General features: G+C 43.7%; 1 protein-coding gene across 3 annotated transcripts; it reads right to left on the reverse strand.

The window, feature by feature from the left end:
* Nucleotides 1-1783: 1783 nt before the first annotated feature.
* On the reverse strand, nucleotides 1784-21243 carry VPS33B (VPS33B late endosome and lysosome associated). Of its 3 annotated transcripts, XR_007519931.1 has the most exons (24): nucleotides 20788-21243; nucleotides 17439-17519; nucleotides 17022-17083; nucleotides 15399-15448; nucleotides 15051-15118; nucleotides 11075-11120; nucleotides 10156-10250; nucleotides 9751-9855; nucleotides 9290-9386; nucleotides 8991-9068; nucleotides 8729-8802; nucleotides 8321-8407; nucleotides 8071-8161; nucleotides 7748-7822; nucleotides 7425-7489; nucleotides 7240-7294; nucleotides 5906-5952; nucleotides 5182-5314; nucleotides 4477-4550; nucleotides 3879-3980; nucleotides 3607-3682; nucleotides 3383-3499; nucleotides 2760-3080; nucleotides 1784-2369 (listed from the first exon to the last, which is right to left on the reverse strand). XR_007519931.1 is itself a non-coding variant. In XM_049906113.1 (23 exons), the coding sequence occupies exons 1-23, from the start codon at nucleotides 20881-20883 to the stop codon at nucleotides 3001-3003; spliced, it is 1854 nt and encodes a 617-aa protein (XP_049762070.1). In that variant the 5' UTR covers nucleotides 20884-21243; the 3' UTR covers nucleotides 2450-3000. The 3 variants fall into 3 exon arrangements, 2 of the variants coding, with proteins under 2 accessions (XP_049762070.1, XP_049762071.1); XM_049906113.1 differs by lacking the exon at nucleotides 1784-2369 and having other exon boundaries at nucleotides 2450-3080; XM_049906114.1 differs by lacking the exons at nucleotides 1784-2369; nucleotides 2760-3080 and having other exon boundaries at nucleotides 3437-3525.
* Nucleotides 21244-21536: the final 293 nt, after the last annotated feature.

Raw genomic sequence — 21536 nt, forward strand, 5'->3', positions numbered from 1 at the left:
AAATAACTTTTTAAATATAGTTTAATAAATCATAAATGTTTAATGTACCTGGAAAGTGGTTGCTATGCCTTACAGTTTTATTGTTTGTTTGGTAAGGGCTTGTAATTTTCGAGTGATTTTGTTAGATTGGGAATTAATTCACACAGTATCAATCTTTAACGGTTAGTACCATAGTAGTTTTTTTCCTCTAAGATTTTAACAGAAGTAACTTTAAAATATTTAAGTCAAATTCAACTGGTTTGATTTTTTCATTGTGTCAGAACTGCTCTTTCCTTATCAGGGCATTGCAAAACAGCCAGACCTGGCTGCATAGCATCTTCAGGCACAAAACTGATGGGAAAAAAAAGTCCCAGTAACCAAGCACGATCAAATTGTAATGACTGTTTGCATGTCTTGGTTATCAGCAGGAGCCAGTTATGAAAATGTTCAAGTCGACCTGGCAGTATTTTGTTCAAGACTTGTTTTGGTATGTTTATCCAGTATACATGCATAAAAATATTCTTCCTCTTAGATAAAACTAATTACTTGTAACTGCTACACTTTGCTGTTTATTAAGTTTATTCCTAAAGAAAACAGTAACAGATGTTGGATTTGTTCAGCTTTTTTATCAATGAAGCCGAAATCCACAGCTTTTGTTGTTACCCCAATGTTTCATTTTTAGTTGTGAGATAAGAAGCCAGACCAAATGTATCCATATGGCCATACTCCTTGCAGTATTTTAATGCTGAACACACACAAAACTGATGTAGAAGTTAGTATACTAAATCGGATGGCTGTTACTCCTGAGAATTTTGTGCCTCTAATCTACTCCATCTTTGTGGAGAGAGTACAACCTCTGGTTCTTCCTCATTTTCTGTTCTTCTAGACCTGTGCTGTCCAACACGCTGGCCACATGTGGCTACTGGCACTTGGGATATGCTGTAAATGTAAAATACACGCCAGACTTCCACTAAAGACTTAGTATGAAAATTAGAATGTAAACTAGCTCCTTCATAATTTTTATATTGATCATATGCTCACATGATATTTCAGCTATGAGTTAAGTAAAATATCTTATTAAAATCAAATTCACCAATTTTTTTTTTAACATGGCTATCTGAATATTTAAAATTACGTATGCAGCTTGCATTATATTTCTATTGGACAGCACTGGTTCAGAATGTAAGCGCAATGTACCGCCACTGTTTATCGCTTGGTCATAGGATCTTTTTCTGACTGTTGCATATTCTTTCTGCAAACTAACAGCCCTGTCAACAGTGTCTGATCTTGCACACTAGCTTGCTAGGTGCCATTGAGTCAGTTCTGACCCATAGTGACCCCATGTACAACAGAACAAAGCTGCTTGGTCCTGCACCATCCTCACAATTGTTGCTTTGTTTGAGCCCATTGTTACAGCCACTATGTCAATCTATCTTGTTAAGGGTTTTCCTTTTTTTCCATTGTCTCTCTACTTTACGTAGCACTGCAAAATTATAGCTGGATATTTGAGGTATGCCTTTTCCTTGGAATGTGCACTGATACAGCATTATCATTCTTCTATGGAAAGAATACTTGAGATGCCCAACAGCACAGACTCTGATTTTCTTTCTTTTAGTGAGTGGCAGTGCTGTGGAGTGAGGAGCAGATGGGAGGCAGAGCAACTAACTGGAAGAGACAGTCTTGCAAAACACCAGGCAGGAGACAACGAGGTCCTCTGCTGTGGGGTGGTGAGGAAAGGATCAACTAGAAGCATTTGGAAATAAGAACCATTAGGACAGGGTAACCAACTGAACATGGGGGATAAAAAGAAAAAAAACCTGAGGTCAAGGATACGATTTATTGCATGAACAAAACTTGGGTAGATGGTGATAGTGTCAATTAAGATAGAGAATACAGGAAGAGGAGCAGGTTTAGGGATGGCAACAGGAACAGGAGGCTCAGTTTAAGAGTTTATTTTAGACACTTTGAGTTTGAAGTGGCATAACTAGCTAGGTTAGAAATACTAACGAGAAACTCAGGAGTGAGGTGGAAGCTGGAAATCTGGAAGTGGATGACAACAAGTGAGAGAGAAAGAAGAGGGCAAAGGCAGAACCTTGGGAGATTTCAACATGCAGGGATGGGGAGAGGAGTCATCAATGGAGACGGAAGTACAACTTAGGAGGCTGTAGGCTGAGAAGGATTATCATGGAAGCTGAAGAAGACATGTTCAAGAAGGAAAAGTTGGTTATCTCTGAGATCAAGTTAGAAGAGGACTGAAAAGAGACCAATACATGTGGTTATATTTTCAGTTTGTAAAAGGTAAAGAGAGAGAAGGGCCACTGGAGTCGGCACTAGGAAGACGCTGGTTTGCTGACGCCTGAAATTGCTGGCAAGGGACACAATCTTTCATCCTGCAATAATAAACACAACACTTAAAACTAAAAAAAAAAAAAAAATTTTTTTTTTTTTTTTTTTTTACTAAAGTGCCTCCTTATTAAGACATCTCCACACTTATTTTCTCTCAAGCGAAATCAGTTACAGAATTTTAGAACTGGAAGTGTGCCTGCTGGTCATCTAGTTCATCCCCCTCATTTTATGCCAAGGAAACTCCAGAATAAGGCAGTTTAGTGACTTTTACAAGGAAGATCAAACCCAGAGCATACGAAGCCCCTGTGTAAAGCCCCACTGTGGCTTCCCTAATTAAATGAAAGTACATGTCCAGAACTACAAACATATTACATCAGAGAGTAGAGATAGGCTTTATTTACAATGATATTCAAAAAGGAATTAGCAAAGGATACCTCTTTTCCCTTTCATATCTTATCAGCAGGAGTTGTATTTCACAAACAAAAAGGAGCAATCTCCTGCGTGCAGGAAGTGAATTTGCTCCTCAGATACGCTCTCTAAATCCCAAATAAGTTGTAGGCTTCCCAGCTCTTAGCAGGGTAGTTGGTAGATACTTTGTTAGCAGCTGGGTGCCGAACTCCTGCAGCCCACTGGGGGATGTGTCCAGAGACGACTCCAACGTTAGCCGGGAAAACTTCAGGCCTTCACTTCACTCATGGCCTCCATAAGGCGAGCACTGTTTGTCACTGCTGTTGTCAGAAAAATGAACCTATACCCTAAGGAGTCAAAGCAGCAGCATGAGTGACAGAGAGCACATCGTAAGCCCCCACCAATAACTATGGAGCCCCTGCAGTTCCACAGTCCTCTGCTGGATCAGAGAGCAAATTTACACACACAGAGCCATCAGTTCCATCCTCTTGGGTACAACTTGCCAGGCCAGTAGAACTGGGCTCCCTGCTCTAGCAGCCCATTAGCAAGGCTATGACAAGTGGTACTGAAAGGCCAGGAGAAAAGCCTGCCTGTGCCCCTTCTCCCCTAATTCCCATGCAGGCCTGTTCTCACCTTTCCGTTCCCTTACCTTTCTCCCTGCCCAGGAACCGGAGGGCTGAGAGCTCAGAGAATGTGCAGCCACCCAAGAACACCACCAAGATTAGGCGCAGGGACTCATTGGAAGCCTTGTCTTCCTTGGTCATGTCTGTGAGGATCAGACCACATTCAAGTCTTCACTGACACTCTAGTACTGGGTGATGCGTCCAGCCCATTTCTCGTTACCACCTGCCCCTACTTGTCAATGCCACATACCTGTGAATGCAAAGTCACTGCAGTTTAGCAGCCGTACCACTTCATCAAGGCCCTGCCAGCTTCGCCGCTCCAGTACCTGGGAAGGTGCAAACACTAGTTTCAAGGCTATGGACAGTATGAGACTTCGGAAAGAAAAGGTGCAGCAGCCAGACCGTCATGTTTCTTGCTAGTTACTAGGGTTGTAAAAAGTTGGAGTATGCCAGCTTCACAGGGATGAAATGAATGGCAGGGGGAGCGAGATATGGATGGGAGCTAGAGCCACTTGTTCTCACCTGCTCCATGATTCGGCAGCTAAGGGGCACATAAGCACCACTGAAGACATATGCCATGTCCCGTGGCACTTTTAGGTCATACTCGCCATCCACACGTGGGATCTAGAGAGAAAAGGGTACTACGGTAGGGAAGTGACAACTCGGCCTTACAGTCCTTTAAAAGGTCCTATAAAGGTTACACATCCAAAAGAAGAGTTCTTATTCCAACTAAAGGGGGAACCAGCAATAGCCCTGAAAAAAAATCCATAGCCAAAGATTAGAGCTTCTGTTTTAGACCCAATGATTCTCTTGAATGAGTCCTCACATACCCCATGAAGGAGCTGGAGGGAAGGGATCTTCCTTCTTAACCCTTCAGCGACATGAGACAGTTACTGAAGCAGCACTTAGCATATCCTCTGGCACTGGTAGGTGCCTCTTATATATTAGATGAATGAATCTTTGGGCCTCGTCTCATTATTAAATTAAGCTCATGCCATAATGCTACCAAACAAAAGTATCTTTATAAAGCCACAAAATGACAAGAAGGTTTTTGTGGGTTCAGAGTACTCCACAAATGACTGAACCCACTGCCTCCCCTATCCATCCCCGTTCCACATACCAAATTCAGCTTTTTGCTGATGGCACGAAAATTGCTCCTCTTGGCCAGAGAACTGAAGGCATCAGTAATCCTTCCTGGGGAAAAAATCTGTGCTAAGTTTCATCTAAGGTCTACACATTCATGACACTGCCGTAGGCAGCACCGTTCAGGAAACGAAGGGCCACCTCTTCTCAAAAGCAGGACCCATCACATCTGAAGAACCTCAAAGCCTTTCACCTACAGTTCCCCAGAAATGATCAAGACATTGACTGCCCTTCTCCTTACGCACAGTCTTCCTTCTCCTACAGGATACTAGCTGCCTATGAAATGCAAGCTACAGGATGACCTTAGTTTATTGGTTAAGTGTCTGGGCTTCAGAGTCAAACTGACTTGGTTTCAAATCTGACTTACTGAGGGACCTTGGACAACTCACTTAAGCCTCAGTTTCCTCATTTGTAAAATAGGGATAAGAAAACTAACTTATAGAGTCTTTGTGAGGGTTGGATGAAAAACTGTATCTAAAGGACTTAGCGCATGGCATAGCACTTGCTAAGTGTTCAATAAATGGAAATTGCTCTTACTAGCAGAAATACTATAGAAGTAGTAATGACAGTAAGGAATCACATTCTCCTTCCCCAGTTCATTCTCTCAACCTTCTAGGGTACTCAGCCTGTTGAGAAAAGAGGGAACAACAGTGGAGGAAGGACACCTGTGCTCCCTGCTCACCTGCAGCTTTGTCCGTCACCAGCTTGCTCACTTTGCTCTCCACTGCTGTCAGGGTGTCCCCTGGGGCCTGCTCTGTGAGGAGCCCAGCTCGCCGCAGATTGGAGAAGGTTAGCAGGTGCTCAGGGCCATAGCTCTGAAGAAAATGCAATCCAGCTATTTACTGAGCTTCCACCAAGGCTCTAGCACTGCCGAGTGATATGGAGGCGAGGGAGAGAAGGATTATGTAATCTAGGTCCTAATGGAGCTCACACTTTTTTTCTTGTGAAAGATTTTCATGGCAGAAATAACCAAACACCAAACAAAGAAAAATAAAGAACAGTTTGAAACTATTAGAGAATACAGAAAGCTATGGATGTAAGGATGGCGAGGAAGATGTCATGGATGAGGAAAGACTTGAGAAAAACCTTGAAGAAAAGCTGTATTAATGCCTCCCAAGGTGATAGGATAAGAGGGAGAGACCTTGAGTGAGGAATTCCTCACTGGGTTCAACAGGGCAGAAGCATTTAAATTCTCTCAGCATTGGCTACCCACCATGAGAGTAGACTGGAGTGAAACAAGGGCAGCAGGCAGAGTCTGGTGTCCTGAAAAGTGACTGTCTCTAGACCCTCTAAAAAGGAGGCTTGAATGAGAACAAGATGGTGATGGGAACAAGAAAGGGGCCATTTCTTCTTTTGCCTCTTTCAAAAATGTCCAATGACTTCCCTCAAGGATACATTCTCCTTACCTGCAGATACTGGGTTTTCAGAGATCGGTAATCCTTGGGGATCAAACCTGAGGGTGAGGAGTATGACAGGTTAATGAGAGACAGGCTTGAATGTATAGCCAAACCAACCAGCCATCAAACAACCCTACTCATCAAAAAAAAAAAAAAAAAAGCCTTAATTAGGAGAAAGGATTCCGAAATGATGTTAACCTTGTATCATATACTATTCTAAACTGATTCACAAATTTAAACTTTCTTACTGAAAAACAAAGCCTTAATCTGAGAGTTCCAGGAAGAACCCTGAATCGTAAGGTGCTGAGGAAGGGACACTGAAATTAATGGCAATCATAGGAGGGGTATGGCAGGAGAAAGAAGTGACTACTTCTTGCATTTCTTCCCAGCTAAGGGGCAGATATAGTTTGATAAGGAGCCCTGGTGGTGCAGTGCTAAATGCTGGGCTGCTAACCAAAAGGTCAGCGGTTTGAACCCACCAGCTGCTCATCGGCAGAAAGATGTAGCAGCCTCCTTCCGTAAAGACCACAGTCTTTGAAACCCTATGGGGCAGTTCTACTCTGTCCTATATGGCCACTATGAGTTGAAATCGACTTGATGGCAACGAGTTTTGGTTTTTTGGAAGGGGGAGTTCTATTTGGAACTGCTTTACAGCTACTTAGGGGTAGGAAAAGTGTTCAGATGAGTTTCAAAAGTGCGATCTCTTATGTTTTTATCCATAGAGTTTCCAAGGAGTGCCTGGTGGATTTGAACTGCTGACTTTCTGGTCAGCAGCTGTAGCTTTTAACCACTACACCACCAGGGTTTCCAACTGAGGTAAGAAATGGACTTCCAACTCCAATAGGAAATTTCAAATAAGCAAAATACTTTTCTGGGTAGCTAGCAACCTTAAAAACTATCCGCCAAATGGAAGACTAACAGTAAAAACAAGCTGCCATAGAAGGCTGCAGATCTAGGCTTTTGGAAATGCTTATGAAATCAGTTGGCCGTCCCTTTTTCCTGGAATACATCTTTATTACGGAGCCTTGTTGAAGATGGGCGGCCAGGTGGAATGACGAAAGAAACGCTACTCAGTTCTACGCCTTTGGAGTCCTACGATATGATAGGCATCGTTCTGGGGTGACCTGGATGTGTTCCAGCTTAGGGCTGGGACAGTGAATTACCCTATGACCAGGTATGTTTCACCTGAAACAAAAATTGCTTTATTTTACAAGGAAGGGAATCCATGAAGTTTCACAAAAACGTTCTGTTTGCTAAGGTATTTGTTCCTGTCTTTCAAACGTATTTCTTCTATCCCTAAGGTAGAGCTTCTTGATCTCTCATCTTCAGTCCCTGGGGCTCACCATTCTCAGTGATGGACAAAAGGCACAGGAGACGAAGGCTTTCTATCGGTGACACCTGCACAGAAGGAAAGAGTCAAAGAGAATCCAAGTTTCCTGATGCATGTTCTTCTCTCTTCTTCCTTCTACTTGAGGCAGACCCCACCCTAAACACCATCCCAGCTCCCCCACCCCTCCTGTGGGCTCACCTGCCGATCTATGTGCTCCTCAATGTAGCTGGTACTCTCTCGGATGTTGAACCCCTCTAGCAGTGCTGTGAGTAATCAGAGGAGAGCCTGTTACTGGGGAATCAGCTCAGCTCTTGCCACCTACGCTAACAAGTGTCTGTCTCCCCATCTCCTTCTCCATCCTCAGGGTGGATTAAAGGACCCCAGGACTTCTGGCAGGAACCAGCATTCCACACAGCCAGTGTCAGCTGGCAAGAGCCAGGGAGCATCTTTTAAGGGCAGGCCAGGGGTGGGAAGCCAGGGAAGAAGCACGAGAAGTCACATGGCAAGGCTGCCTCAGTTACCGTGCTCGGTCTTGATTAGCTCCTGGAAATCCTGCTTGGTTTTCTTCTTCATGATGGATTCGCAGGCGCCAATATCTGCCAATAGGACAAAGAGGGAGCTGACAGACTCCTGATTATAGAAGGATGCCCCTTTTTGTCCAGAAAAATAAAAACCTCTTAAGGCAAAATGCAAAGAACTTCTTCCCACTTTAGACCAAATAAGGCCGTTTCTGTATTTCTAGATGAGCAGGGGTCTCCTCTTGGGAGGCAGTGTTCCTCTGTCACATTCCCCTCGGGGGATACAGATTCAGTTCCCCTCCCCTTCTCCTCCAGCTGAAACCTACGGAGACTCAGCAGGCGGTGCTCCTGTTTCAGACCCTTGAGCTCCTGGGACACGAAGTTCTTCATCTGCCTGATGTCCATGCCTCTTCGGCGCTGCAGGCAAGTCCCCATGAAGTCAACTCCTCCCTGACCTCACCACAAGAACCACCACCCTCCCTGAATTTCCACCCGTCTTAAGAGAAAAGTGAGAAGGGGAGTAGTCTTGAGAAGCCACTGAAGAAGCAAAGGAGGACCCAGGGCTTGGAGCCTCACATCATACTGGATCTGCAAGTTCCGGGCCTTCTGGCTCAAGAGGCCAAAGACGTTGGAGAAGTGTTCGTTACGAATCTCATTAAACACCTGTGAGGGGAACACGATCAGGAAAACTTTCTATTCCAGAACCATAACTTTTCTACTTCGGCAATGTTCTTTCCTAACTTATTAACATACATGACAGTACAAGGATGTACAGCTGTTCTAGCAGAGGTACAAAGAAAGCTCGGCTGGTATCAAGTAATAGTAAGTATACATGAAGAACCTCCTACACGCTTTGGGGTATGCTCTTAACTGGTAAGGGAAACCTATTTCCCATTGACTCAGCCTCCCCTCCCAGGGCTGAAGCCCAGAGCCTCCTGTAATCAGGCCCCTGGGTAAATTCACTGCTAGCACCCACACCCTCACCTTATCCTCAGCATTGAGTAGCACCTTCAGACTCCTGTCAGAGAATGTAACTTCTGGGCCAAAGTCGACACTCCCTTTGAAAGCAGAAGGGATGGCTATTAGCAGCTCTAATGAGGCCTATCATCTACCCTTTCCTGAACTCCCATTAAAGGTCCCCAGTTCAGAGTCTGGATGTCCCCCACAATCCTTGCCCCACTGTGAGAGGCACCAGGAGCTGACGACACTTTCATCTTGCCTAGATGCAGAAGACAAGGGCACTTACCACACTTGATGCGGAAGGTGTCATCCACCAGGCCTTCGTAAACCACTTGGGAGCAAAGCGCTGTCACAAAGTCCACATCTGAAACCAAAATCCCTGACCGTGAAGGTTCTCCCTGACCCAGCCTTCTCCCCAGCTCGTTCAATATCAGCTCAAGTGCCTTCTACAGGGCCAAGTGCTCACGCTCCTACTCAGTGTTGGGAATCACAGCCTCAACTTCAGGTCCTAATTTTGCCACTGTCTTTTATATTTCTGTGTCTTTTAGGATCCAAAGACTAGAGTAGTGTTGGGCATAATTTTACCTCTGTCCAGGAGAAAAACATGTCCAATTTCTGGCCTTCGGCCTTTGGTTTCACCATCCTCCTCCTCTTCCAGTTTCCTCCACAATTCATGTGACATCTGCCAGGGCCCAAAACATTCTCAATCTTGTGTCCAGGTCCCAACTGAAGCCCTATACATAGAGAAACCAACCCCAAGAGCAGAGCTAACTATTAACACTATTCTACTCCTACCTGCTCCTAACCTTCCCCTCACATACCATGAAGAAGGAGCATGACTCTTCCCCAAAGATAAAAAGAGATTTAGGAAGGCTATCCAGGAGGCCTTGGCTCTTGCCTTTCTATTAGCCACACAAGTGTCCTCTCTGAGTAACTACTTCAGAACAATAAAAGCAAGATTTTCCAGATGCCCATGAAGAGGCCTTGGTGGGCGCAGGACAGGTGAAATAGGGCTACCGGGACAGCAGTACTGCCAGCGCTCTTACCTTGGCACATCTACCAATTCCATAGCAGTTAGGAAAGGACCCGTAGAGAGTGCTGAGAAGGTGCAAGGCCTGTGCCACAGTGTTGATCCAACGCTGATCTCCTTCCTGCAGGGTCCACACAGGCCACAAAGACACTGATCAACCCACCAGGCCCATCTGGATAGTAGTTGGCCCTAGAAACCCTGGAGTGGGAAGGCAGGGTCGGGGAATACTTGAGAGTTCATTTTGATTGGCCCCAGAGGAAGTCCCATGGCCATCACCAATCAGTAGCACTCACTCACCAAATCACTGTCATTCATGATCAATTATATGCATTGGACTAAAGTTAGATCAGTATTTCTACCTCACTGGACCCCATGTTTCCCCCCATCCTATTGTGCTAAGATCCAAGGGCCCTGCATTCACCAGGAAGTAGTCCCTGAAAAACTCTGGTAGCTCCATGCTCAGCAGATCCACATCAAGAGGCAGCAAGGAGAAGGCCCATTCGTCACAGCTCACATCTGTGGGTACAGACAGCATCAGCCTCCCTGCAGAAGGCACTCAGCTCCACATTTAGAAGGAAGGTCCACTACCATCATGCAACAAATGTATGAGTGGCTGCCACACCCAGAGACTGTACTAATCACTGATCGTTCAAAGAGGAATAAGACACAGTCTTATTACACAAACTTTTTTTTATTACCACTTGCACCAAAGAAGTAAAACAACAAGCTATGAACACAACTATTACAGGGATCTAACCTCAGCCAGGGGTATAGGAAAGACTTCCCTAAAGAAGTGGCATTTATGCTTAGAATTTGAGTAAAGATTTGGGTTGGCAAAAAGTTGTAGGGTGGGGAACATTCCAGACAGCAGGAACAGCACGTACAAAGTGCTGTGGCTAGCAAGTCAGAGGAAAGGAGCAACATGATGTGTCTAAAAGGACAGATTGTACAAGGTGTAGGGGGCTTAATACTAGGCTTAATTCTGGGCTTAATACTGAGCCACTACAGCATTTTCAGCAGGGAGTACTGTGATCAGATTTGTGTTGCATGAGAGAATGGAGTGAGGAATACACGGAAGAGGGAAGGGACAATTCTTCTGTCGGAGTCTTAGAAAGTAAGAATAGAGTAGTTGGTCATTTCCAACTATAAACCTAGGTATCCCTTTTACATCCTCCCACTAATGTTCTAATTTGGGGTCCTACTTCCCTCCCCATTCTCAGGAGTCTCTTTCCTCCTGCTAGGTCAATAAGACAAGGAAAAGAAGAAGATGGCAGGACACAATTATTTCCTTCTTCCCAAATGTTGTCTCTCCCTTTCCACTCACATTCATCTCTTCTCACCTCCATAGATTCCCTCTTCCTCAAGCACCATCTCACACGCATAAAACTAAAAGAGAAAAGGAAGCTGATTAGTAACCACCTCTTTCTCTGTTTTTTCTACTTCTCTGGAGTTCATCTACGGTCACTGGTGAGAACACAATGATTACTGAACCCGGTGAAAAGGACACAAGAATCCAGACTCTTAGAGCTGGAAAGGACTGCCAGAATCATCTAGCCCAACACTTCATTTACCTTTTGACCCATTTTATTTATTTATTTATTTATTGCTTCCTTCTCCCTGAGAGACTGGAAAAGCTTTACCAAGAAGGTATTCCAGCTATGTCTGAAGGGTGAGTCTTGCCACCAGAGATGGGAGGAAGGTCATGAAGGTGCTATAGAAAATGGAGAAGGAACAAGTAGGAGGTAAAGAGTGGTGTTGGGGACATAGTTCTGTTTAGGACATGTCCACAGGACCCTGAGAAACACAGTCCCAGGAAAGATGTCTGGAGAAACAGCACTGGCAGTCAATGGCATATATGTTGTAGTTAAATGGATGGTTTGTTCAAGAGAAAAGAATACAGAGCGAGAAGAGAGCTAAGGTTGGGACCCTAGGGAATAGCAAAATTAAAGGGGTACACAGTGCAAGAGCTGCCAGAGAAGACTGAGAAAGACACCTAGAAAGGCAAGGGCAGGAGAAAACAGCACCACTATCATCAGGGGAGGAGCCCTGGTGGTACAGTGGTTAAATGCTCAGCTGCTAACCAAAAGGTCAGTAGTTTGAACCCACTAGCTGCTCCTCAGGAGAAAGATGTGGCAGTCTGCTTCCATAAAGACTATAGCCTTGGAAATCTACTCTGTTCTATAGGGTCGCTTTGAGTCAGAATTGACCCAATGGCATGGGTTGTGTAGTCAGGGGAGGCTAGAGTTTCCAGGAGGAACAGGAAATTGTGTCAAATGCCAGAGAGGTTCGGTACGATGAGCATTATACAGACATCACTGAATTTGACAACAGATCTCAGAGAGATTAGATTAAAAGATGAAGGTGGAGGTGAGACAGAGGCAATGACTGCAGACAATTCTTCACAGAAATCTAGCCGTGACAGAAAGGAGATCCCTTCACAGGGAGAAGAGATGAAAAGGGAAAAACTGTTTAGAGGGGACCAGATATGGTTGAAGACAGAAGAGAAACAGTCTGCCTGATGAAGCACGATAGTGGAGAAGGAGGCCGGCATAGGGCTTAGAGCATGAGTGAAACCGTTGATCTTGGAAAGAAGGCCAGTCTATCCTCCTCCTTTTAAGACAAGGGAGAAATGAACTATTTAGAGGTACTGAGGAGGAAAGTTGAGGGCACTTATATCCAGTAATGATGATGGCAATAATAACAGCTAATGTTTATTAATCACTTACTATGTGCTAGAGATTGCTCTTAGTGTTTTATAAGGACAACTTATTTTAATCCTCATGATTCTATGAGGTGTGAAAGATTAATGCTATGTGTGCCTTACTTCACTGTTACACAGCAGAATCTTACTGATCCCTCACTCATTTCTGCCAGTAAAACTGAAATCTACAGGCCTGCTTTTAACTGTTTTTTTTTTTTAAACAATTTCAACAATCTTCACATGTACAGTTCAGTAACATTAAATATGTTCATCATGTGTTCAAATATCACCATTCCCGAATTTTTCCATCACCCTTAACAGAATGCTTTTAACTTTTGATGTTAACTAATGAAATTCCAGAGCCTTGTCTGAAAACTTCCAATCCTCATGATTAACCAAGGGAATCTTTGGAAGAGATAAACGAGATGTCTCCTCTTCCCTAACGCTACCAAAGGAGGGTCTTTCTGTGGCGTAAAATTAGGCCAAAGAATTTGATTAGATTGGGTGTTAAATGGAGAACACTTAGAAGAAAGCCAATTTTGTTTTTCTGTGTAATATGGAGGCTTGTAGGATTCTTCAAAACGATTACCAACTTGTTCTATCCCTTGTTAATAAAAATCTGCCCTTGGAAATATAATTAAAAAAAAAAAAAAAGTTTTGCATCTGGGGTCATTAAAGCTCAAGAGTGGCCATCTAAGATACTCCACTGGTCCCACCCTATCTGGAGCAAGGGAGAATGAAGAAATCCAAAGACACAAGGGAAAGATTAGTTCAAAGGACTAATGGACCTCAACGTCCACAGTCTCCATCAGACTGAGGCCAGCACAACTAGATGATGCCCAATTACCACTGCCGACTGCTCTGACAGGGATCACAACAGAGGATCTCAGGCCAAGCTGGAGAAGAATATAGAACAAAATTCTAACTCACAAAAAAGACCAGACTTACTGGTCTGACAGAGACTGGAGAAACCCCAAGTGTATGGCCCCTAGACATCCTCTTAACTCAGTACTGAAGTCACTCCTGAGGTTCACGGTGACCTTCAGCCAAAGATTAGACAGGCCCATAAGACAAAATGAGACTAAATGGGCACACTAGCCCAGGGCAAGGATGAGAAGGCAGGAGAGGACAGGAAAGCTGGTAACAGGGAACCGAAGATTAACAAGGGGAGAGTGTTGACATGTTGTGGGGTTGGCAACCAAAGTCACAAAACAATACATGTGTTAATTGCTTATGAGAAAATAATTTGCTCTGTAAACCTTCATCTAAAGTACAAAAAAAAAAAGGTTTTGTGAGACTTCAAAAACACTTTAGAAATTATTGCCATGGCTCATTTAATAACATTCAAAAGTGACCTGTAGTTCTAATTGGTTATCTTACTTGATAATTTCTTGGCCAGGTAATAATGTTATTAATACTTGATATTTTTGTATTCCTAAACAGGATAAATATTTGCAAATGATCTTCAAAGGAAACATTGGATCTTTCCTCTCATTCCTTCTCCATGATGAGAAAACAGTATAATCCTATAATTCTACTAGTTTTTTATTTTAACAGAGACTGAAAGTCTTATTTAAATTAAAAGAGATAAACAGTATTATCAACTCCAGCTTATAGATGAAAAAACCAAGACCCAGAGCAGTTAAGTAACTTATCCAAGATCACACAGGTAATGAGAGCTAAAGCAAGGATTCACACCCAGACAGTCTGGCTTTAAAGTCTTCAGTCTTAGCTGCTGTTTCTACTTTCTCAAAAATGTTCCTAGAAAAATTGCAAAGAAATAAATTCTTTCTCTTTCAACTTTAATTTCTACCTGCTCTAAGAGTGGCATGAACTACTTGGTATAGCTTGATAGGTCTATGGCTGGCAATGTAAAGGCCTGGTATGTCATTCCTTCCAATCAATGAGATTGAGGACACAACTATGATGTACATAGTGTATGTGGAAGCAAGAAGGGAGGTCACTGGAATCAAGAAAACTGAGATACTATGATGGATCACTGAGGTTAAGAAGGAAGACACCTAGCCCTGCTAATTCACTGTGTGACTGTGGGTTTCAATTCCCTCATCTGCTCAAAGTTGGGATAGAGTAAAATAGTCACTAAGGTTCCTTTCTCATGTAAGAAAAGGCTTTTCCAAAATATGTTTATATGTTTCTAGTAACTCAGGGGCAGCCCAGCCACATCCCTTAGATGAACATGTGTAGGGGTGTGAGTGTGAATGTGTATGCTGATTATTTTTACACTTATTATTAAAGAATTCCTGATACAGGGAGAAAGTCATTGAAAAGTCGTAACACCGTACACGTTTGCTATACAGGAATTTGTGTTAGAAGGGATATATGGCAGGTTCTACTTCGAAAGTGAGAATCTTTTCATTTAAAGAAATCTATGTAGAGGCTACCCCTTATAATTCCACCGTACTTCATTCGGGGTCAGTACGATGAAAGACCCTTTGCTAAACAATCAGGGATACATTAACGAAAAGACAGTGCCATGTATTTTTTCCAGTCATATACGATTTGTTTTGAGGGAGTTAGTGCTGTTGGCTCCATATTTCTTCTTAGTCCTCAATTCTGTTCTACCTTATCCCACTCTCACCAGGATCCAAACTCACCTTCTGAGGGCTGAAGATCACTTTGTATTTTCGAGTCCGGCCAGCCAATTTGTCAGTATTGACAAGATCTAGAGAGAGAAAGAATGCAACTCAGATAAGACAAGGGCCATTTGTTAGAGTAGAAGCAAGGAAGCAGACATCCTCTACAAACGGTATGGCCAACTTAAACTATTTTTTAATTAAAGAGTCTTTACCTTCTACAAATGGTACAGCCAATTCTAATGATTCTTTTCTTATTAAAGGGTCCTTATAGCCAAGGTTCTTTTTTTTTTTTTATAGCCAAGGTTCTTAGATCTTGCCCATGCTTTCCCATGTCTTAGCTACAACCTAGTACCACAGCATACTCACTGGCAATGTATCGCATATTCTTGATGCGGGGTCTGACCAAGAAGCACAATCTATGGGAGAGAAACAAAAACAAACAAACAAACAAACAAAAATCTCAGTGAAGAAAAATCATGAAGTTGGTGAGAGCAGCTTAGGAGAAACTGAAACAATACCAATTCTTTCACCACTTGCCCTTCTTAAGAGGGCGTACAGTTCTCATCCTAGCCAAAGCTATGCCAGCCCTCTTCGCCTACCATAGATCAACCATAGAAGATACGAATTCAACAAATATACTGTGTGTGGTGAGCTAGGGGCATTTTTTGCCCCTGTAGTGGAGCCAGAAGTTCCTGCTCTGAAATTATTTACAATCCAATGGAAAATAAAATGCAATTATGTGTGGAGTACATTAACAATCAACTGCTAAGGAAATAATACAAGAAAGTAATACAAAATATGTATTTTCAAAGCAGGCTCCACAGATGTTTTCTCTGTGCATCCAGGAGAACTTTCCTTTTCCCTCTAAGATAGGGTGTACATTACTTAAGTTTGAGAAATATTAAAAAACAACAACAAATAAAACCAGGTAACATAAGCAATATATGACTGTGTGCCAGGTGAGTACAACAAATACTGAACACCAAGGAAATCTAGAGGAGAAACTCATTCTGGATTGGAAAGGCAACAGAGTGCTTCATGGAGGACGTAAGGCTGGGCTCTGTGGAAGAGGTATTCTTTACAGGAGCAGCGAGGACAGGGGAGAATTTCAGGTAAGTGAATGGAGTACCCAAAAGGGCAAAGGCACATGCACATGTGGAAGCCTGATGGGGAGCACATGAGAGACAAGGCTGGGAAGGTGGTATGAGGTCACACTGAGAGGGTCTTGGACTCTCTGATAAGCAATTTGGACTTTACTTGGTAAGTCATGGGAAGTTTACAAGGTTCTTGAGAAGAGTAGGATGAAAGTATTTTTGAAAGGTTAATCTGGTTGTAAATGGTAGATTGGATTAGAGAGGGAAGAGGACAAAGGTGGGAAGAAACTGCAGAGAAATCAATTAAGAGATATGGTGAATTGAATTGTGTCCGTCAAAAATATGTGCTGAATCCTAACCCCTATACCTGTGGTTATAATCTCACTGGGAATGGATTTTCTTTGTTATGTTAATGTGACGGTATTAGTATCCGGTGTATCTTAAGTCAATCTCTTTTGAGATATAAAAGAGCTGATTAAGCAAGCAGCAAGAAAGCATAGATGGGGAAATATAGATGCCATGCCACGTGAGATCTCTGAGGAACCAAGAAACAGAAGGTGAAAAGAAACAGGGACCTTCCCCTAGAGCCGAGAGAGAGAAAGCCTTTCCCTAGAGCTGGCACCCTTAATTCAGACTTCTAGCCTCCTGAAATGTGAGAAAATAAATTCCCGTTTGTTAAAGGTACTCGCTTGTAGTATTTCTGTTATAGCAGCACTAGATAACTGAGACAAGAGGCTAACGCGATAATCTCAGCATGAAATTGTAAAAGTTCAGGGATGTAAGCTATATCAGAAACACCATGGGGCCACATCTTAGCCATGGGGTACAGATCCAAGGCAAAAGGTCAGGGACCTCCTCCAGCTTGGGGCTAAGACAGACTCTCCCAGACACTCACTGTTCACTGGAGCTGAGGACTGGCTTGTTCTCCACCTTGTACAGCTTGTCCACTTCGTGTTGCTACAGAAAGAATCCAACAAAACAACGGACATAAGAGTGCTTGAAAAGCCCAAAGCTTGATACAAAGCTAGGGAACTTCTTCAATGGCCTCCTAGTTATGGCAAATCTAGGAATCAAACTGCCTCCTGACAACCATCCCACTGAACCTACCTCAAACTGCCACTAAGGAAACCGAAAATAAAACAATACAAACTAATTCCAACAGCATCAATCCCCCTTTGTCCACCCAATTCAGCTATCCTGTATTTACCATAAGGGTTGTCACTCTTCAGTAATTTCAATTGTTCATCAAAAGAAAAACTGCTAATTAAAGAGGACAGAGTGCATGAGTCCATTTGGGAAAAGGAGCAGGTACCTTCAGGATGGAGACATTGGCAATTCGATCCAAAGGGCTCATCAGATCTGCCTCAATGAATAAGTCCTTTTTTCCAGGCAGCTGAAGGAGACACAGGACACTGGGTCACTCATAGGTCACACAAGTTTCCTCAACTGAGAATGCATCCATCCATCCATTTAAAATAATCACAGCTAGAATGGCACTAGACATCATCTAGCCCAGCACATTATTTATTGTAGCCACAGTTGACATTTCTCTGTATATTCACCTATTTTGCCTTCTTTTCACTTTCTGTACCAGTGGGAAGACATTCCTCCTCCTTTCTAAGGTTAACTCCTTCAGCTGTGCTTGTCACCCAACCCTCCTGCTCACCTGTGACCTTGTTCTTCATCATCCCTCCTCTTCTCCACTGCCTCCCAACAATCCCTGGTTTCCCCTTGTTGAACAAAGCCAAACAAAACCAGATCTCTCCTTGCATGCTACGACTCCCTCAATGAATTGCTAAATATCCTCTTACATAGGACTGTTCTTCTAATTACAAAAGTAACCATGCTCAATGTAAATAATTTAGAAAGCCCAGGACAGTCCTCACTCTATCACCCACCTACTCGCCCTGTCATCTGAATCCTGTGTCATCACTCCTGACCCTGCTCTCTTCTGTTCAGAGGAAGGAAAGGTCACATCCAATAACAGGGAGGAAAAACTCATCGGAAGTTTCCTTTCAACTAAGCCTTGACAAATGGGTATAGCGTGGACAGGGATATATTAAGAGAGTCATCCAGGAAGAGGTAACAACAAAGACCAGGGAAAGAGACTAGACAGAATGGTAAAGGCAAAACAAGCAATTTAGTTTGGCTGATGCATAAAGTACATCCCAAAAACCCACTGCTGTCGAGTCGACTCCGACTCATAGCGACCCTATAGGACAGAGTAGAACTGCCCCCTAGAGTTTCCAAGGAGTGCCTGGCGGATTCAAACTGCTGACCTCTTAGTTAAGAGCTGTAGCACTTAACCACTACGCCACCAGGGTTTCCCATAAAGTACATAGAGGGCCTTCATTCTCAACCAGACACAATTTGGCCCTCCAGAAGACATTTGGCAATGTCTGGAGACATTCTTGGTTGTCTGATTTTGGGGTGGGGGATGTTGTTGGCATCTAGTGGGTAGAAGCTAGAGACTCTGCTAAACATCCTACAGTACACGGGAAAGCCTACCACAACAAAGAATTATCCAGCCCCAAATTTCAATAGCGCTGAGGCTGAGAAATCTTGATTATAGAGGAATGGTGGAGAATAAGGCTGAGACAGTAGACTAGGACTAGAGAATGGAGGGCCCCAAATGCCAGACTAGGGAGTTTGGACTTGATCCTCTATGGAGCAGGGGAAAACAGAAAGCTTTTGTGCACCGAATCATTCCAATCAGCTGTGCATTTTAGTTACCTGAATCATACAACTGTGGGTCAAGTGGACCAGAGGCATGAGAAACTGGAGACAGGGAGTCCACTTATGTGGTTAATGCATTAGTCCAAGCAGTCCAAGACGTGGCAATGAGGACTTGATTTAGGTTGGAGACAGCGTGAAGAAAATAGAATACTGAAGAGATATATGGAATATGTAATGTATTTTTTAAATACCTGAATGAAAAGTGGTTGCATCTGATGGTAGGGTTTAAGTGATTTTTTTTTTCTTTATACTTTCCCTTATCTTCTAAATTTCCTATAATGTGCAAGTATTATTTTATAATCATTATGAGCCACATAAAAGAAGAATCTGTAGGACTCAGCAACTGGTTCGGTTAAGTAGGTGGGGGCAAGAAGAATCAAACACGATTCTAAGGTCTCAAGACTGAATAGCAACACCCATAACATGAATTAAGTCAGAAGTTTGTTTGGGGAGGATATTACTACATTCAGATCCATTTTGGCCAAGTTGAGTCACCCTTGCTGGCTCCTCTTCATCACCTACACCTGCACCGTCCTTGGTCTCATCAACTCTCTTCACGTTGAACTCCCCTGAGCTGGTGTCTTTAACTAGCACCTCTATTCAATTCCTCAGACATTTGAGTGTCTTGTATGTCAAATCACTGTGCTAGCACTACACGACATTTCGAAGAGAAATAAAATATGATCCCTAATCCCCTGAGGTTCCTTGAAGGAACTCCTAAATCTCCATCTTCACCCCAGCCTCATGATAGGGCTGCAGCTCTACATTTCTATCTGCTGGGTGTTATGAACTACACTTCCCAATAACATCTTAACTTCACCTATCTAAACCCAAACTAGTCAAACTTCCCTCACCAAACCTGTTTCTCTAATTCTTTTCTTTTTCGTTTCCATTCAATGTTCATGCAACAAATATTTATTAAGCACATGCTTGTGCCTGACTCTAAGGTAGGCACTTGCTGGCCATATAGTGTGGAGCAAAACAGGTATGTTCCCTGTCCTTGTGTAGCTTCCAAACTAGTGGAATATGGACATTAAACAAATAACTATACAATTAATCCATTATAATTATAGTAGCAGCATTATTTTCCTAATACCCAGGTTCAAAATCTCAAGACTCTGCTTTGCTTCTTCCTCAACCTGTAAACCAATCAATAAGTCTTTAAGTCTTCTTTCACCATGTCTTAAAAATCCATCACTTCTTTTCCATTCCTACTGCCACCAATTTTATGTGGGCCTTTGTTACTTCAGTCAAAACTCTGATCTTCTAACCAGCCTTCTTGTTGCCCATTTACCCCACATTGCTAATAGAACCATCTTCAAGTATTACTCCATGCCAGAAAGGGGTCAAAAGTCTTCAGTGGATGCCTAATGCCTACTATGTAACTTCTGATGGCTTTCTTCCCCCTGCAAATGCCCTGTTCTTGTCTGGTTCCTTAACTTTGCTCCTACCAATCCGTCTGCCTGGAACATGCTTCCCCATCTCCAAGGAAAATATGCTTATTCTTCACACTCCCGCTCCTTAAAACCCCTGATCACCCCCAACTAGAAATGACTGCTTATTCTGAACTCTTCAGGCATCCTGGCCATCACCCATTTATCACATGACACCTGTGTGTGGTAATTTGTGTTTCATATGGTTCCTGCTGGATTGTAAGATCCCTAATGGCAAAGAAAATGTCTTCACTAGATGTCTGGCCTGTATGAAAAAGGTGATTTCCATTAATTCTTTGGCCTGGTCCCAGGCACCTCTTACTGCTCTCTGATTTTCACGCTGAGTGCTCCATTTTGGACCTGCAGCAGCAGCTCCAAGGGCAACACCAAGAGCCAAGAACAAGATCAAGGGTGCTCAGCAAAGCGGAAACACGCATCCAGTGAGTGCTAAATGGTTGATGCAGTAAGGTCCCAGGCGTGGCGGGCACTGACCTGCTCCAGCAGATAGATGAGCTGGTCTCGTGCCAGTCTCTTGAGCATTGAGAAGTCAGGCAGCTCAGGGGCGTCCGGCCGATGGGTAAATGCCATGGCAGCTGTCACCTGGGCTGCGGGGTGGAAGAAGGGGGACGCCCTCCGCTCTAAGAAGGCCGGCAGCAGCCCAGGGTAAGCGGGGAGACGACCCTTCAGGTCCTGGCACCGGCTCCCGAGGAAACCTTGGAAAGGTCCTCGCTCCTCAGCCGCAGGCGAGAAATGAATGGTCACCTCCCCGTCCAACAGTCGCAGCCTGGGGGAACCTCGTCTCACACCTGTAGCCCAGATTTGTCCTTTCCTGGGCCACCCCGCCTGCCAGCAGGATACCGGTCTACACCTGCACAGACGTCACCGCATGAGGGTAGGAGAAGGCAGCCTTCCGTCAGAAAGAAAAGCCGCTTCCGAGAACTCCCGGAAGTTCCCTTCGCTCGATAAGCGCATCGCGTACCCGGAAGGGGGACGGCGTCCTGGAAGGGACAATTGAAAGCGGGAGGGAAACAAGTGTGCAGTCCAGTTTCTGGCCAGGGAGGAGTTTTTCTGTGATAAAATTAGTATGCCTTAAACATATTTAATGATACCCCTGATTCTCCTAGCTTACTCAAGCGGCGGTTGGACACTCGCTCAATTTTCAAGAACGTCGGAAAATGGACGAAGCCAACTCGGAGTCTGGAGGTCACTAACCGTTGGGGACTTGGTCAAATCTACTCCAC

The sequence above is a fragment of the Elephas maximus genome, chromosome 13 (genome assembly GCF_024166365.1).
Source record: "Elephas maximus indicus isolate mEleMax1 chromosome 13, mEleMax1 primary haplotype, whole genome shotgun sequence".
In the NCBI taxonomy this organism is placed as follows: Eukaryota; Metazoa; Chordata; class Mammalia; order Proboscidea; family Elephantidae; genus Elephas; species Elephas maximus.